Consider the following 19663-nt stretch of genomic DNA (forward strand, 5'->3'; position numbering starts at 1 on the left):
TATGCTCAACCCTTTGAGGTAGGTGATATGTATGTTTCTCTTAGTCTATGAAGACTGGATAAACTACAAAGTAATATTGATAACTTTTAAAAGCAATTCAACTCTCACAAAATGAAATTGAGAAACGAATATTGTGGATCTAAACCAATTATTTATATTGATTCCTATATGTGTCCAATGTACTAATTATTTAATGTGACACAAACATGTCAAACAAGATTTTAATACAACATATATTACATTCCTTTTTATAAGGTGCGTACATTTTGTGTATGAAAAATTAATTTGCATTATTCTTAAATGTAAATGTTAATATAAACGTGACATTAACACAAGTTTACTCACCGAAAAGGCCATGATTTATATTGAGATATAAATTGCAGGCGCCCCTAAATTCTAACTTGGAAAGCCTTCCACATTCCAGATATGTTCTAATCAGAGAACTACATCACTTTGCCACTAGTTTACACATTTTGATCTTTATGCAACTCTAGTGCCCAAATATGGCTGTTAAGATAATGTCCATATGAGAAAGTGGTAAATGGCAAACCATAAAAGAAAAGCAAATGTATGTTGTGACTCAGAATAAAAACGTTGAGTGAGTTGTTTTGTTTTGTTTTTTTAAAGAAGTCAACAGTTAAAAGCTCAGCATGTTGTCTTCTGGGGGTTTTGTTTGTTTTTTCCTATTCATCTGTCTTTTTCTCAGTATTTCAGTATCCACTAATCAGTAGCTCAAGAAACTTAATTTCAATGACTGCATAAAATAATTTTATCTATGATCCAATTGCTCATAACATTAAAGTATTAATTTATTTTCCATATTGAAAAGTTAGTTTTGTTTCTTTAATCTCCCTCAAAGAACACTCTCTGCTTTTTTTTTTTTTTTAAGGGTGGGGGGGAAAGCCTCCCCATTTAGCATTGGCTTCTTTCTGGTTGGGCATATTTGCTTTCTTTCCTTTTTCCAATACCGTCCCCAGGTGTTCTAAACATAACAAAACTACAGTCCAGCCACCAAATCATGTTACACGCTTATTAAAACTTACTTCCAGATTGTAAAATTTCAATTTTGGGCTATTTTGTTTTCTTGACCTTTTGTTTATTCAAATGCTTATTGAATAATTACATTTTTGGCTTTACAAAAGCTGTTGGAAAATCCAAGTATGATATGTGCTCAACATTTTTCTTAACACAACAAAATGGGTTGTAGTCCGGATTATTGATTTGAATGTGTTATTTTCAAAGAATGATTACTCATGACAACGGCTTCTTCGGCCAAGTTGACTTTCTGAAGTCAAACTGTTTTTCATCGTCTTCCCAAAGCTGATACCCTAAAATAGTGTCATTTTCTTTTTGCTTAAGCTTGACTTGGTTATATGGACTAACCTGTAACTGTTGACCATCTTGGCATTATTATTTTTGAAGCATTCTTATCTGCTTTTCATTTTTTCCCAATATCCCTTTTGAACTTTGGTGAATTTGGAGGGTATTTTCTTCTAGACACTGTTAGCTATCTGAATATAGTCCCTTTAAAAAAAATTAAACATATGCCAGGGTTTGTTTAAAAATGGATGCCTAAAGTCAGTGCTGCAAAGTCCATATTCAAGAACCTATGTGAGTAGTCAGATGTTTCAAAAGTGCTGGGCACCTACCAGCTACCCAAATATTATTTTCATAAATGAAGGGCTAGATTTTAGGGAAATGAAGGGAATGGAATATAAGTAGTGCAAAGGTAGTAAAGCAAAAGAGTCAAATATGACAAAATATTATGGCCAAGATTTTCAGAAAGTGCTCTCCATATTTATATACCTAAATAAGTGGCTTCGCTTCCTGCCTCTGCCTTCACTTTCTGCTCTAAACTGCTGAGTAGTGTAGTTTTACTCTGTTGAACTGCTGCTGTTTTCCTGGTTGCATTGCTGTGGTGGATGAAGTGATTCTTGTCTAGTCTATGGACACTTTGAAACCCTTTGGAAAGAAAATATGTGAGGTTATGCAGAACTTATACCTGCTGAATAGATATGATTTATTACTTGCCATGCTGCTCAGCAGCATCTGAAGCACGTTCAACAAGTTGGCAGTCCTTAAAGGTTTGACCATTTTTATGTGTATATTTTATATCTACATTTTTCTGATGAATGGGTAATACTGTTTTTGGATTGCACTGTCAATGTCCATTTTAAATTGTAAATTTTTGGGGTCAGGAATCATGTTTTCTTTCCTTTTTTGCACAGCAAACAGCATGCATTTGCTACTCTATATGATAATAATTGTTTCCTTCTCTACCAGTGTTGTCTTATTTTAAAATCTCATGAATTTCAAAAGTGTTGCAGCTTAATCTCTGAAAATACAGATTTAGCTACTCAGTGGTGAGGCAAAGGGAAATTTTATTAAAGATTTGACAATCCAGCGGGATTTTCTTTTTCACAATTATAACATTCTTTTTTCTCTCACCCGAAATATGATTTTAAGGTAAACAATATGACCAAATAATGGTACTGCTAACTATTCTCTTGACAATAGTTTGTGGCAATTAGACAGTACATACATACAAAAGTTGATCCTTCCAACATCCTTAATTTTGGGTAGTGAATGTGTATAACTTGAGTTAAATCTTTGTTTACTATGAGGTGAGATTCTTATTCAACAAACCATCGCACCCTCAAACTGTCAAGCTCTCTGCTTGTTGGGGTTGTGGGAGGTAATACTCATCTTGTAAAATTTCATTCTCACCATTTCAGTCAGAACTGCTAAGATCTTGAGTTACATAGGACAGGAAAAGTTGACTGTCATGTTTTAGCCAATGTTGTATTTGGTACAAGGGTACTTTATAATTTGGATTTAACTTTCCAGGGTTGCCTTCCTCTTGTGCTGATGTTTGATATGAAGGAAGAAATTGAAATAGAACCACAGATTATAACTCAACTAATGGAACAACTAGATGTCTTCATCAGCATTAAACCAAAGCCAAAACAACCAAGCAAGGTTGGTCAAAACCTAACATAGTTTTGCAAACTATGAGGTATGTTCTCTGTACACAAAAACCCCCATAATGCTATATGAAATATTGAACACTTCATTCCTGGATATTGCATTTAAAAGAGCCATTCACTGATTTGTCTTGTCTTCGCTTTGGTACTGCACTTGTGATATGACCACGTTCTGTTCCAGTAGTTGCCACCCTTTGATTGCAGTGAAGCTGTACACATTAAGAGCAGAATTTGGCTCATTAGATTTTAGTTTCCAATCAAAATGCATTTTTTTCAAATGAATTACAAACGTGACAAAAATGTCTTCAAGTTGAATGTTCCATACTATACTATCTCTGTTCTACAGCAATTTTTTTGTATTAAATATTTGACAAAATTTGGATCATCTGATTTGTCTAAGTGACTGATCCTGCAAACCCTTAGTAGAAGATAATGGAAGTAGCCACAAGTAAAACTGCTCTTGATTTGGTTTACAGGATCAAATTTTAAGTCACACAACTCCCTGTTGTTTTTAACAATCTCTAGGCCTATTCTGATTTGGTGAAAGAGAAGTCTTATGTTCATATAATTTTTTGCAGCAGGTAATGAATGTAATGGTTGAAAAATTAATCCTTTTAAACTGAGGACACCTGTCCTTAAACCTGCCCAGTTCATTGTTTTTGGATCCTGGTCCAATCCATTATGTATAAATGTTTGACAAACAAATTGTAAAATGTCAGATGAACATTCCATTATGTCAGCGGTTTTGATGCTAAATGTAGGAACATTTCAAGTCAATAAAAGGGACTATATCATTTTCATTTTGTACTTCTAGGCTCCTGTATTGAATTTAATGCAAATAGAAAAGAAACATGTTTTTTGTTTATTGCATGAAGCATGTTTCTTGTAAATGTAATAGGAAGCAAACATGAGACTCTTATCTAACAGCCATCTCTCTTGGCTACCTTCTATAGAGCTTGGACGCTTACAGTAGCTGTTAGCACCATTCCATCATCATAGTCAGGCCATAATTATCCTTCCTAACTTTATTAGCTTCATTTAATTAAAAAAATGAGCAGTATTCCTGGGACAGACTGTTTTCACTTTTAAAGGTGAACAAAAACATTAAGAAAAATGTTCTAACCTTGCCACAACCGCTAAATGCCTGAATAATCACTAATGGACTTTGTTACTGCTATTTTATGTTGTGCTCTGACTTTACTGGGGGTGTGTCTTTACTGTGTGTAAACTACACTGGCATAATTGTTCTGGCATAGCCCCATAGTGTGGAAGCAGCCAGCACTGACAAAGAAGGGGTTTATCAGTGTAGGAACAGCCACCTCCCCTAATGAAGTTAGCTATGTTGACAGAAGTCCTCTTCCGTTGACATACCTGCACCTACACTGGGGGTTATGTTGGTATAGCTACGTCGGTCACTAGTGAGGTTTTTCATATCTCAGACCAGCATAGTTCTGCTGACGTAACTTTTCAGTGTAGACCAAGCCTGTGGCTCTGAAGCACTATTGTAAGATTTGTGTTTTCATGAATTTATATTATACCTTCATATCAATCTCTCTTCTTTTTTGCAGTCTGTGATTGTAAAAAGTGTCGAACGAAATGCCTTAAATATGTATGAGGCAAGGAAACGTCTCCTGGGACTTGAAAGTAATGGAGTCACCATAGCAGCAAATCCATCTACAATCTCATGCCCCGTTGGCCTCTCGTGTCCTGGTTTGGACATCTTGCCCTCAGCAGGGTTAGGACTCACTGGACTTGGTATATACTTTACTCTTGTTTTATAATGTTTGAAACACAGTTCACATGTACTGGGAAGTACAGGACCAGCTATACTTTTGAATTATGAGTAGCATTAGATGTTGGAAAATTTAAGGCTCACCTTGACATTTCAAGAGTATTTGTCATTACAGAGCATCCTTCAATGTTTTAGTAATGGATAGTGGAAATAGTTTCAGTGTATCCTCTGAAAGATGGAGAAGTTTAGACATTTGAAAACTAAACTCTTTACCCATTCAACTTAATGTATATAAAGGGAGGTACTCCTTTTTGGGTAGGGTAATACGTGAGAGAGAGATTATAAGTCATGTGTGGCACCCCATTTATGGCTTTCAGAGAAACCCTTATCCAAATGAACCACCTTACTCCTGGAGATATTATTTGACTTGTTAAATAGAAACTTTAGTGGGTGAACAGGGAAAAGACTCCTTGACTACACGGAGATAGTTTTCCATTTAACATTACTTAAAGGTTAGCCTTAGGTAGCAGCAATGTTTGTTTCTGACTGTAGTAACTAAATATTGAATGACACTGTTTCTTCAGAGAGACAAGGTGGATGAGGTAATATCTTTTATGTTACCAACTTCTCTTGGTCCAATACAAGCTATTACCTCACCCACCGTATGTCTCTGATATCCTGGGATTGATACGGCTACAACAACACTGCAAACAACTGTTTCTTCACTCATGTGTTATTGGCACTTGTCTGTCAGTATAAAACTTAAACCAGGAGTGTGTATATTTTCCGTCTCTTTCTAGAAGAGAATTATTGTGCCATAAATAATCCAGGAAGGAATTATCATTTTGTGTTTAAAAGCTATAACTGCTTGATATCTTTGTTTACCAAAAATACGTACAAGCTCATGTATAGATATATTACGTTTTTTCCACCGTATTTGGGTTCTCAAACCTTCTCCATGCAGGACCATCACTGACAGAAAAGGGATCAAACAAGCCATATTTTCTTTTGACTCATAGTTCAGCAATCCATTATGGTTGCATCCCGGAATCCATGCTTGTGACTTGGGTGGAAGCTGGAATCTTGGCTTGTGCCATCTGTTTACATTTTGATACCATGCTCCTCCCCCATGATACCAGTACTTTACACATTTACAAAATGTGGGGAGTTTTGTGGATGAGTTGTGGATGTTGGCTGGGGTTATGGGTTCTTAGGGGTGATGAGGTTTGCTAATGGAGGGAGGCAGCATGGTATTGCTAGGTGAGGATATGCTGCTTCCTCTCTCCTTCTTCCTCCACGCTTACACATCCATGTGCTCCAAAGAAGGCACAACTTAAAGAAAGTCAAGACTTGGCTGAGAGGAGGAGGGCTGTAAAGTAGCTGTTACCTCCTCATCACCTTTAAGCAATGCTTCCCAGAAAGATTGGAGAGACATGAAAGGGAAGAGTGAGAAGCTGTTTTTGGTGGCTGTATGAGCAGCAGGTAGATGCACTTAGATACTGTAGTGGTGGGAGCCAAATGGATAGAAGGTGCAGAGATTCGCCTTAGTTTTGTTTAGCAGCCACTGGTTTTTGGTGAATCCCCTTGCCCCATTTGCACGTGCACACTTCAAAAATCCCTGTCCTAAGTTGTGTGTATGCTCTCTCAGCAGAAATAGCATTGTAATTTTTGTAAAATATTTTTAAAATCAACACCAACACTTAATATAACCCTTTAAAAATGTTCTTTACAATTCCTGTATAAACAAATGCATAATGGATATAATTGTTTTGACAGGTCTCTTAGGTCCTACTGCCTTATCTGTCAACACCTCTACTGCTCCAAACTCGCTCTTGAATGCCCTTAATAGTTCTGTTAGTCCTCTACAGAGCCCAAGTTCAGGCACACCCAGTCCTACGTTATGGGCAACATCTCTTGCCAACACAAGTGCCACAGGTCAGTAGATGTTAAATAGAAATTAAATTAGTTCTTAATTATTCACTAGAAAGAAAACTGAAAAAGACAGACCCATTCATTCTTTAAAGTCTCATAGAAGGAAAGAATTATTCAGTGTATTTTCTTGTAAATGCATAAATATCCAAATATGAAGATTTTTAAACTAACATAATTGTGTTTTTATAATGTCACATGCAACTTTGTAGATTTTTTTTTAAATGGGAAAAATATCTTATCCAAGGTTTTGGATAGTGCATTAAGTAATCGGTTTGATTGGTCATTTTCAATATAATTGTAATTCAAAGGTTTTATATAAAATTCAGCTTTTATTCAGGCTGATGTACTCAACTTGTCAGTGAACCAGAAATGACTTCATTTTTGTTACAGGTTTTTCTGCTATACCACATCTGATGATACCATCTACTGCCCAAGCTGCTTTAACTAGTATTCTGCTATCTGGAGTGCCTAATTATAGTCAGAACACTCCATCTCCCCCTCCTGGCTTGACTCCCGTTGACATTCATGTCAATGGCATGAAATCCGAGAACAAAAAAGTTTCAGCTTCTTTAAACGGTCATGTAAAGGTAAGTGGCATGATGTTCAGTCTGGTCAAGATGATCTCGGTTTGCAATGAGCTTCCTCTGAAAAACTCTAGGAAAAAAACTAATTGCTTTAATCTGTTGTGACTCTTTAAGATCATTTATTTCAAATTGTAATAAAAATGCTCATAAAATGTAACTTGAAAAACATTAAGCCAAATTATCCCAAATAAGAATTTTCTGCCTGCCTGCATGGCAAGAAAAGGGGATCAGAAACAGATTTATTTAAACATGTTCTTGTAATAATTTCAGACATCAAATATCAAGTATGCTGCACTATCTGCCTCATCACTAGGAGAAAATGTGTTGAGCACAAACCACAGTGATTCATCAAGGCAGACAAATAGTCATAGCACCTCAGAACAAGTGACCACCAAGTCAAATACAGCAGAAGGTAAGTTTTGGCATTTGACCTGTGTTATTCTGGTTGGTAATGGTAATAGCTTGACAGTGTTTGTGCATTTTACAGACAAATTGTGAAAGGTAAGATTAATTTTTGTGTCAGCATTTTATCCTCAGCCACACTGGAGGAAAGCATTGCCCCTCCCCTCCCCAAATACATGTTGTCACATGGATTATGTATTGTCTGCACGTAATAGTTGCACCAGTTTAACTATACCGGCAGTTAAAACTAGTGTGGATGCAGCTAGACCGGTATAAATTGGCTTACACCATATATAGTTTTATTCCCTAGTGGGAAGGGGAGTAAGCTATTTGTGTGTTGTTCATTGCAAAAGCAAAACTAGTTTCCAATGGAGAAATTTTCAGCTTGACATTTGGGCTAAGATTTTAAATAGTAACTGGTGATTTTTGGGTGCCTCAATTTTTGATTGCCCATACATTAAAATACATTAAAAGCTTCTGGATTTTTAGAAAGTGGTGAATATCCAGCTTCTGATAATCATTCCCCTTAAGATGTTTCAGACTGGTCCCAGAAACTGAGGCCCTCCAAAATCACTAGTGACTTTCAACCTTAGGTTATAAGTTTTGACATTATTTGCTGTAATATGGCTAAAATCCCACATAACTTGAAAAGATACCCCTTAGTTTTATAGTACACATACTATGTGAATGTATGCTCCTAATTCTCTATGCATATATGAAGTATAGTTGTGTGCTTTCTGACTTTGCGAAAATTAGTACATCCTTAAATGCTAGCCCTTTATATGCCTTTTATGTAAAATAGTTTTAATTCTATGCAAATTATTGCTACTGATTTTCTAAATATACTGTACAGCAATGTATTGGTATGTGAAAGGGTTTTATTTTACAGCTCTTTTTTCTTGGTCTTGTAGGCTGCAACGATGCTTTTGTAGAAGTGGGCATGCCAAGAAGTCCGTCACATTCAGCAAATGCCAGTGATCTGAAGCAAATGATGAGTTCTTCCAAACAGTCCTGTACTAAGAGGCAAACAGTAGAATTACTGCAAGGAACCAAAAACTCTCACTTACAGTATGTTACATTCATGAGTATAGAATCATAGAATTTAGAGATGAACTATAATATTTAGCATGTTCTTTGGGGGTGAGATGCGTGGTTCAGTCATTGATGAATATTGGAGAATTGGTTTAAATCAGACTAATTTTTCAACCATATTTAATTTAATAAACTACTGTTTGTTTTATAACAGTCCCTTTAAGTTGTTAATATTGTAAACATTTTTGACATCTAAGAATTCCTTCCTCTACATCTGCCTATCAGAAGTGCTTGCTTTCTCCAAGACTGGCTTCTCTGAGAAGTTTTTGTTACATATAGCTCTGTAATATTTTTTGTGTGTTTTGTAACACCAATAGATTTTCATAGCTAACTTTAATTTGCTGTGACAAATACTGTGCTTGAGATTTGTTTTCTTAGTGAAAAATAATCCTCAGGAAATACTGTTACATTTTCAAAGCTTGAATAAAGACAAAGTTTAAAAACAGAAAATTAGCAATGGAAAAAACCTTTTGAATAATTTTTTCAATGCAGGAGTATTCCTTAGTACCCGTATATTGTTTAGTGTTTTCTCCAGTGCAGTTTTAAATTACTTAAATGGGTTTTCCACCACTACTTCTTTAGAAACAAGGCATAACAGTCTTCACTGTTAGGAAATAATTAGGGCTGCTGATTAATCGCAGTTAACTCATGCGATTGACTCAAAACAATCGCAATTTAAAAAATGTATCGCGATTAATTGCACTGTTAAACAATAGAATACCAATTGACATTTATTAAATTTTTTGGATGTTTTTGTGCTTTTAAAATTGTATTGATTTCAATTACAACACAAATATAAAGTGTACAGTGCTAATTTTATATTGTTTTTATTACAAATATTTGCAAAAAATGATAAACAAAAGAAATAGTATTTTTCAATTCACCTTATACAAGTACAGTACTGTATTGCAAACTCTTTATCATGAAAGTGCAACTTATTAAATGTAGGGGTTTTTTTGTTACATTACTGCATTCAAAAACAAAGCAATGTGAAACTTAGCACATACAAGTCCACTCAGTCCTACTTCTTTTTCAGCCAATTGGTAAGAGAAACAAATTTGTTTAAATTTAGGGAAGATAATGCTGTCCACTTCTTAATAACAATGTCACCTGAAAGTGAGAACAGGTGTTCACATGGCACTGTTGTAGCTGGCATCGCAAGATATTTACGTGGCAGATGTGTTAATGATTTATATGCCTCTTCATGTTTCCGCCATTGTTCCAGAGGACATGCTTCCATGCTGATGATGCTCGTTAAAAAAAATAATGCATTAATTAAATTTCTGACTGAACTCCTCGGGGGAGAATTGTGTGTCTCCTGCTGTGTTTTACCTGCGTTCTGCCATATAGTTCAAGTTATAGCAGTCTCAGATGATGACCCAGCACATGTTGTTCATTTTAAGAACACTTTCACTGTAAATTTGACACAATGCAAAGAAGATTCCAATGTGAAATTTCTAAAGATAGCTACAGCACTTGACCCAAGATTTAAGAATCTGAAGTGCCTTCCAAAATCTGAGAGGCATGAGGTGTGGAACATGCTTTCAGAAGTCTTAAAAGAGCAACACTCTGATGCGGAAACTACAAAACCAAAACCACCAAAAAAGAAAATCAACCTTCTGCTGGTGGCATCTGAGTCAGATGATGAAAATGAACATACGTCAGTTCATTTGCTTTGGATCGTTATCAAACTCAACCCATCATCAGCATGGATGCATGTCCTCTGGAGTGGTGGTTGAAGCATCAAGGGACATATGAATCTTTAGCACATCTGGCATGTAAATATCTTGCGACACCGGCTACAACAGTGCTATGTAAATGCCCTTTCTCCCTTTCAGGTGACATTGTAAACAGGAAGCGGGCAGCATTATCTCCTGCTAATTGTAACCAAAGTTGTTTGTCTGAATGATTGGCTGAACAAGAAGTAGGACTGATTGGACTTTTATGCTCCGAAGTTTTACATTGTTTTATTTTTGAATGCAGGATTTTTTTTGGTACACAATTCTACATTTGTAAGTTCAGCTTTCATGATCAAGAGGTTGCCCTACAGTACTTGTATTTAGGTGAACTGAAAAATACTATTTCTTTTGTTTTTTACAATGCAAATATTTGTAATAAAAATAAATATGAAATGAGCACTGTACACTTTGTATTCTAATTGAAATCAATATATTTGACAATGTAGAAAACATCCAAAAATATTTAAATAAATGATATTCTATTACTTTTTAACAGTCCGATTAATCACGATTAATTTTTTAAATCGCTTGACAGCCCTAGAAATAATTCCTTCATTCAGCCTGAATTTTATTATGCTCAGTTAGCTTATTTATTTTGATTTATAACTATGACAGTTGCCTCCACCCAGTAGTCTCAGTATATACATCTCATTCTAGTTACACAGCTTTGGAACTTCCTAGACAATTCCTGCTGATCAAATTCAAGTATCTAGACTTATTAATTTTAAATATAAATGCTTTTTTTTTTTTTTAGTATTCAGAATTCAAGCAGTCTGTCCGGGGTACTTTCCTTATTAGGAATTCTTTAGAAATCTAAAATACAATTGCTTTTCGGGTTCCTCAAAGTAAGCGGACAACTATAGCTGAAGTTTGTAGAGAAAAGTTGATAATACCAGATGCTTTTGTAAGTAAGTGGGACTGAAGTTATAAAGAGGTGGCTTTCCCTTGCCTTGCTTCTGATCACAATTCACTTTATTGACCATAAAGTGCAAGGCATTTCAGTTTTCTGGGGAGAAGGGGGAACTTGGGACATTTTCTAAGGCTTCATTTGAAAGTCTTTTTTTGCCTTAGAAAATGTTTCTTAGAAAGGTAACGTTTGTGTACTGTTTTTTCTTCAAATTTACTACCAACTTTCTAGAAAGGGTAGTTCATTTATTCATTGCACTGAATGTTCATTGTTTAAAACATGGAGTAGTGATTGAAACCATTACAGATAATTCTGAAGAACAACTGCCTTTACTTTTCCAGCACCACAGAGAGATTGCTTTCTGATACTGAGCTGAGTGCTTCTGAAAATCACGTTGCTGATAAAAAAGCTCCTGGTAGTGAACGAGCAGCAGAGAGGGCAGCAGCTGCTCAACAGAATTCTGAAAGAGTGCGCCTTGCTCCACAGTCGTCATATGTAAATATGCAGGTACCTGTCTCTACACCCAAATCTAGTGCATTGTTAGCATTGATAAATGTCCAGTGCAAATAATATGAAGTGACTGGCTTGGCCGGCTACATGACTTTTTTTCAATATTTGGATTGTAGACAAAAGCATCAAACAGTGTTATCACCTTCAATTTCCTCCCACAACATGGTGCATTTTCAAACTGGTAATGTAAAGCATAAATGAGCTTACATCTAATGTTAGATAAAGACAAATTAATCTGTATCTAGGAATATGAGAAGGTGCAGAAGTTGCATAGCTATCTTTCTTCTCTCCAAGCCTTCTCTCAGTTCTTTCAGGCTGAATCCAGTTGCCAGTTGATTATAAGAGGCATTGCCTGATAATAGCAAAAAACAATATGTGTATAAAATGTTTTTCAGGCTTTCTTTGTGAGGTTTCTAGGCTTTTTTTGGCTGTATGTGGATTTTAGATATTTTGTGACATGATTTGATGGCGAGAATTATGCAGCCTTCTCACATAGGCTATAAAATACATTTGTGACTTTTATAGAACTTTCCTATCTAGTTGGATTTATCCAATCACATCCTTGTATATGCACTCCAAAGAAAGTATTAGAGAGCAACAAAACCTGATATTCAAACAAAAAAAATCTCCTGAATATGCTTCTCAAAATTCTGATGAAAGAAAAGATAAATGTAATACAAATATAAGCAGGGAATAAACTTCATTTCATAGAAATATAGGTCTGGAAGAGACATCAAGAGGTCATCTAGTACGTATCCCTTGCTGAGTAAGAATTAAGTATATGTAGACCATCTCTAAAGATGCTTGTCTAACCTGTTCTTACAAACTTCCAGTTACAGGGATCGTGCAAACTCCCAAAATAATTTGTTCCAATAATTGACTATCTTGATAGTTAGATTTTCCTAATACCTAAGCTAAATCTCTCTTGTTTACTGTGTGTGTGTGTGTGTGTGTGTGTGTGTGTGCGCGCACGCACACGTAAAAATGTTACGGCTTTGAGAAGAGACATGTTCATAGAAATGCTACTTGAGATTTTTCATAAGACATGTCAACATGCATTCGTCTCTTTGTCTGTTAGTGAAGTCCTGCCTGTGGATTAGGGTGTGTCTACACAGGGTCATTCACCAGCAGAGCTATATTGGTATAATTATACTGATATGCTAGTGTAACTCCCTGTGTGGACACACTCTTATTCCAGAATAAGAGTGCCTTTTTCCAGTTTAGTTTATTTCACTTTGAAAGTGATATAAGGGGGAAATGGAAAAAAGCTCTCTTATACCAGAATAAGTGTGTCCACACGGGTTATACTGGCATAAAGTTAGCAGTATAGTCATACCAGTATAGTTCTGCTGGTAAATTTATCACTATAGATGAGCCCTTTACATAGGCCCCTGTGGCAAATAGATAGTCAATCACTGGTTGAGGTTCAAAGCGTTCACCTTTACCATGACCAAAGTTCTAGTCTCCCAAGGGAAAAAAAAAATATCTTCGGATCATTCCAAAGCCCTGCACAACATCAGATATCCCTTATACTAATCAGACTCTGCAAAATAATGCCTTTTTGTAATGCATATTTGTGTGAACAGATTTATGATCTATAATGGAAAGAACAAGTGTAATTTACTAAAGAATTGACATCCAAAAATTATATACATTTTTATTACTCTCATTGTGATGAGCAGTATAACATGTTTTCCTGTATTACATCAAGATACTTTTCTGAATAAAAGGATTTAAAATGAAGATGGAATCTAATCTGCAAAGGGTATAGTCCAGAGAACTGTGTGCAGAAAAATAATACTTAGTGTAGTTGTTTAATTATTTGTTTTCCTATTATAATTAGACTTGTTTGTTCTAGAGTTTTAAATACTTAGTCAACAGACAATTCAGAAAAAAAGGTCTCAAGTAATGCCTTGTAAAAACACTACCTATGCAGACTTCACATACTGCTACAACTTTCCTCACATGAAAGTGGGAGAGAATAATTAGCTAGTTTTGAATGAATGTTTTACGTATGTCAGGCTTTCATTGGACTACTGTTACATTGTTGTGCAGTGCTTACCATTCTTCCTAGATGAATCCATGGACCGTGATCAAAATTTTTGTTTTTAGAAAGAGTTGTTTACTGGAATGACATTTAGTTAGAGCAGCAATTAAGACATTTTGTGTCCCTTTAATTTTTAGGCATTTGACTATGAACAGAAGAAGCTATTAGCAACCAAAGGTATGTGAAGAAACAGTGACTTCTAACATGCATCTATTTGTCAGTATACTGGTCAAAGAATTTTTCTAAGGTTCAGCTTTGCAGTTTCTATATGTTTTTAGCTAAAATGAAAAGTTGATAAGTACAATGAACTCAATGTATTTATGTCAAATGTATTTTGGGGATATTTTGATACCAGTTCATAGAATATTATTAGTACAAATTCAAAGTTACATGGTAGATACATTATTAGTAGTACTGTACATAGACTGCTAGTAACACTGTGGATCTGAAACATTCTGGTACTTGTAATAACCTTGGGGATGAATTAGTATCAGACTAATTTTAACAAGCACATTGCACTCATTTGCCACTTCTGGAAAATGGTTGCTTTTTTCTTTAAACATCATGGGCCTGATTCTCTTCACTTCCTTCCGCACAGTGTTTACTATTCTCTAGCTTCAGTGGACTTACTCCTGTCTTACAGTGGTTTAAGAAAGGGTGGGAATCAGGCCCTGTTGGGGATCTGAGATGCTGGGAATGTACCGTTCTGTGGGTTAATGTGATCCATTTGTGTCGAGAATGTCAGTATTTGGCCTGAAAGATGCATTTATCTGTCAATACATGGAGCTTAATGCTTATAAAGGTCTTTTTCATTGTATTTTTAAGCGATGTTAAAGAAGCCTGTTGTAACAGAAGTGAGAACTCCAACGAATACATGGAGTGGCCTAGGATTCTCCAAATCTATGCCTGCAGAAACGATCAAGGAACTAAGAAGAGCTAATCATGTATCATACAAGCCATCTATGACAACTACGTATGAAGTATGTAAAATTACAGAACATTTTAAATATGTTTTCAGTAAATTGCATAGGCATTTCTTAAACATGAATGTTTATATGTTTGTAAAAGTCAGTCTTGTAAATGAGATTCTTAACGGCATTAGTGCTTGAAGATATTGCATAATCTCTTCCAGAAAAAAGCTCCTTGTATCTGGGCATACTGGGTATATCAAGTACATCCATAGAATAATGGGAATTCCATTGTTAATCTTCAGTTTTTAAAAAAACCTGTTCCCAACAATTGCTCTTCTGGAGCAAATTAAGAACAACACAGGAGTGGGATAATTTGGTTCAGTGCATCAGTAAAGGGAAACAGTATCTTACAATAGTCATTGAAATCTAGCCTAGGTTGGTTGCTATGTTTCATGAGATGGAAAAAAAAGCCATCCCTTTAGTATGAAGGTAAATTGTAATAAGCTTGCTGCGGGTCATTAGAGTGACGTTTGTGAGTACAGTGGGTGCAGTTCACACTCCCTTTTGTCCCGGGAGTTGCTGCATTGGGATTCACTCCTGTGCAAGGAGAGTGGCACCTCATCCCTTAGGGACTCTGCTGAGAAAGAGCAGCTGTAAACTTCACAGAGGGCTTACTAGAAGGCCTAAGTCAGAGGCTGCACAGAGAAGGCCCTGTCCTCTGCTTAAACTCCATTATTTGTAATAATTCTGACATTGTTTTGCATTGCATTATGCTGTTGTAACTCTGTCAAGCCCCACCAAAGCCTACCTCCTCTTTATTTCCACCCTCATTCATGTTGTCCAAATTTTAGGTAGGTGGGCTTTTTGGGCAGGGACCTTGACTGACCTGGGTGGCACCTTCCTATACTACTTTGGGTGCAGTACACACGTTAAACCACAATAAAGGTGTGGCGTGGAGCTTCCCCTTTGGCATGCATAAAGTTAACATATGTCTTTCAGCTACATGTGGTAGGTTTGCAGTATTGAATGTGTAAGCCAGAAACATAGAAGAAAAATATGTAAAGCGAAACTCAAAGCCAATTTTCTGATAAAATATACTGCTAACATTACTTCTCGGCTATCAGACTGATTTGTCTTTGTATATTTGTTAATCTGTTTCCCATTTTCTCCAAACCGTTATACACTCACTGTTTCTACAAGTTTATTAGCAGACACATTATTCCAGAAGAAAAAGGTTTTGTGCCTTAGTCACTTGGAGTCTGACCAGGCACAAACCACATCCTCAGTTCTTTCTACTGCTAAACTCTTATTTTTACAGTGACTCCAGTTCCCAGTTTGGTATGTGCTGTTATGCAAACATCTGGGGAAAATAAAAATCCTAGATCACTTGTAATATATTCCCTGCTTCCCTTTGGCAGTTTTCAAGACTTTGTTATTCATATCAGAAAGCATGGCTGGTCACTTTACCCCTTACATTTTCATTCTTGATGTGGCCCAGAAGGGATATGCTGAAGAATGCTCTTCAGTAAATAGCAATTGTCTTGATATCCAGTGCTACCATTTGGGAAGTTCATTTGCAAACTAAGCTCACTGGGCAAATTTGTTTCTCCCTGTGATATTTAACTTTGTGTTTTATTTCCCAGCATTGCTAGCTCACATTTTATTGTATCACAACTTGTAATCACCACCTTGGTCAGACATATTGTAGATAGTCTTTTATTTTCTTTTAAAACAGACGTGGATTCTGTCCCTTCTTTCACTCCATATTCACCACACTGTCCACCAACCTAATTTGTCCACCTGAAAAATAGTTCTACTTTTCTTTCAAGTGATGGCAGTTATCCTCTGTCATTATAAATGTATCAAGGAACAGCTCTATTAAACTCCTGTGATCCTCTGTGCTGTTTGTTAGAAAGGGTTGGTGAAGCTGGTGGAACTAAGCAAAATAGTGCTAGTTTAGAAGGCTTCCAGGAGTGAGACTGTACAATAGTAAAACGTAATTCCTGTCACTTCTACTCTTTGCTTTGGCCCTGTTCTCATCTACCGTTCCAATTAACTTATTCAATCATCACACTCTCTAATGTCTGAGAAGCTCTATAAAAGATAAACTCAAGAGAGAAGGTTTTCATCTGGAGCTTTGTGGAAATGTATCATTTTCCCCAGTCAGGCTTCACCCCATGCATACTTCATGTATACTGTGGCTGCTGTAAAACAAAACAAACACAAAAAAGTCAATCTTTACCAGCCCTTATCCCATACAATTCTAGATACTGAAACAGGAATTAACTGCAGCATCTCAGATTCTAGTGTCTGGTTAATGTTGGTAATTTCTGACTTCTTAATGTAGACATCAAATTTAATGTGTAGACTAATTGGTACTGCGGTAATCTGGGCTACTTAGAGATGCTAGGTAGATAGCTGTGTGAGGAAGAGACCGTAGAAAAAATTTTGTGACAAAAGGTTAAGAATATAGAGCATTTTGATATGAAGCTAGTGTTTTTTTTAAAAAGTAACTTCTGCTTAAACTTATTACAAAAACAGCAGTTCTGTCAAATGCATAAATTGTAATAATTAGTTGGTTCATATTTAACTGTAGGCAGCATATTTAAAATTGTTGAAAAGCTGTCGTGTTAACTGGGCTGCTTCAGAGAAACGAACTGTCAAATCACAATGTAACACTTCTGTTTCTGAAGTAATTTTCCTTGTGGTTTCTTGCAGGGTTCATCGATGTCTCTCTCACGGTCCAGCAGTCGGGAACATTTGGGAAGTGGTAGTGAATCGGATAACTGGAGAGATCGAAATGGTATCGGTCCCTCAGTTCACAGTGAATTTGTCTCGTCAATTGGCAGCCCCAAGCGGAAACAAAACAAATCAAGTAAGTAATATCTTGTCAGTGCATTTCATCAGGGAATACAATTATGGGATTTGGAAGATTAAGTTTTTTGCTTTAATCCTGAGGTCCTGAATTTTTTAAAATAATAAGTATTTACTTTAAGGAATTGAAAATACTTAATTATGTTAAAGATTTTTTATGTTTGTAAAAGTACAAAGTAAATAAAAATCTGTATAATACTACATAAAATGTAAAAAAACAAAAAAAAACCAATTCAAATGTAAAACGTTTAAGGTAAATGATATAGTATAGCCTTTTTTTTTTAAGCTCCCTGCTATCCTACTGTCTTTTCTGTGAAAGTTTCTATGAAAACAGAGTTTATAAGAGCTCATCCTTGGACGCTCATGATTCTGCTGTGTTATCCAGATACTGCAAAATACTAGCTGAATCTGATGGAGGCTTCCTGATGAAAGTTATGACTTCTTCCAGCTGCCACGCTTTTATGAATTTTAAGGCATATTATATTGATTTTTAAGTAGGGTCACCAATACATTTGGTAGGTCCTGGCAGATTACCTTGGACACCTGTTTCCTTGGATCCAACCTGCAAATATTACAAAGATTTTTTTAAACAGATTTTAAACCAGTTTTCTATGAAAATTGTTTTACACCCAAAAGCAGTTTGCAACTAGTCTGTCTTCTATGAATAGGTTGATCTTTTTTTTTTTTTTTTGCCAGGAGGGAGGAAGGAGTGGAGCAAGAAAGTGAAGAATGGGAGATTTTGATTTATAATAAGTTTCATTACTGTTGGGGTCGGGGAGGATGAGGACAGAAATATTCTGCTGTTTTTTGTTTTAATTATTTTTTGTATTATGGTTTTCCTGAATCAGTGCTAAAAGGCCTAAATCCCAGGTTTATTTGATAATACATTCAGTAAGAATTGCACATTTTTAGAGAAAATAGTTTAACTTAAAGAAGGAAATGTTGTTGCTCTTTCCTAGCATTTGTAATCATTTACATGGTATTAACACAGTGATGAATTACTGCATATGGTATTTCTACAGTGAACATAATAAAAATGAGCTTCATAGTCTATCTTCAGTATCAAGCTCACCTAGTGTCTTGAAGTCAGTTGTTTACACAGGGAGGTCCTAGTGTAATCAGAATGATAAAATAAATGCATTTTAATCCTTTCTTAAACTTTAATAAGACACTAACCTTTAAGTCTAAAAGCTGCTCAGTCCATAGAAGCCATAGCTCCTTTCTCAGAGCCTGAAACATCTGCAAAAATGTACTTTTTGTTTTGATTTAAAAAAATATCCTTTCTTCCCCACACTTGGCTGATAAGCCTTTTATGGTCAATAGGTGACGAAAAGGGTACAATAACTGTGTGTACTCGATTGTGCTGTTTGAGATCTACAAACTTGAAGTGTAATTTTAATTCCTCACTTTTACTAGTAGAATTTAAGAATTTTGACACATTGTACAAAGCTGCTTCAAAAACTTGGGCCCATCTAGTAAAATTATCTAAGGTTCCAACTTACCTTTTCTAAAATACATTCACAATTCAGTAGATAAGAAAACAAAGAATCACTGAGCGCTAAAGCGTTCTACTTTTTATAGCCAGGTAAGTCTTCAGGAGGCAGCAGCCAGTCTAGCTGAGGGAGTCATTTCATTTCGCTCTCCTCACTCTGACATCAGCCCTGGGGGCAGGGCCTATGGCCTCCGGAGATAACAGCTCAGTGAAATTAATGGCATATAAAAATAACTATGGTAATGCAAGGGGATGTGATTGCACACTTTGCCTGTGAGCTAAACTGCTATGTGCTAGGGTGTGCATCACGTGGATCCAGCTCCTTTGTTACAGGCAACACTGGTACTAATGGACCTTGTTTTCAATTGTTTATAACTTAGCCAAATTTAAATTGTTCTGGCTGAAATTCTCCATGCCGGGTGTCTGCCTCAGGAGCTGTAGGAAGTGAGAGACTAAA

General features: G+C 35.9%; 1 protein-coding gene across 4 annotated transcripts in view; it reads left to right on the forward strand.

Annotated features, from left to right (window-relative positions):
* Positions 1–19663, forward strand: part of BICC1 (BicC family RNA binding protein 1) — a 207755-nt gene that overhangs the window by 180329 nt on the left and 7763 nt on the right. For all 4 annotated transcript variants that reach the window (XM_042854730.2, XM_005307461.5, XM_065551853.1 and 1 more), the window contains 10 exons: positions 2848–2979; positions 4553–4739; positions 6493–6651; positions 7039–7235; positions 7503–7644; positions 8546–8702; positions 11714–11879; positions 14067–14106; positions 14755–14909; positions 17559–17715. In XM_042854730.2, coding sequence (XP_042710664.1) covers positions 2848–2979; positions 4553–4739; positions 6493–6651; positions 7039–7235; positions 7503–7644; positions 8546–8702; positions 11714–11879; positions 14067–14106; positions 14755–14909; positions 17559–17715 — 1492 coding nt within the window. The remainder of the gene's footprint in view (positions 1–2847; positions 2980–4552; positions 4740–6492; positions 6652–7038; positions 7236–7502; positions 7645–8545; positions 8703–11713; positions 11880–14066; positions 14107–14754; positions 14910–17558; positions 17716–19663) is intronic.

The sequence above is a fragment of the Chrysemys picta genome, chromosome 7 (assembly GCF_011386835.1).
Source record: "Chrysemys picta bellii isolate R12L10 chromosome 7, ASM1138683v2, whole genome shotgun sequence".
Taxonomy (NCBI): Eukaryota; Metazoa; Chordata; order Testudines; family Emydidae; genus Chrysemys; species Chrysemys picta.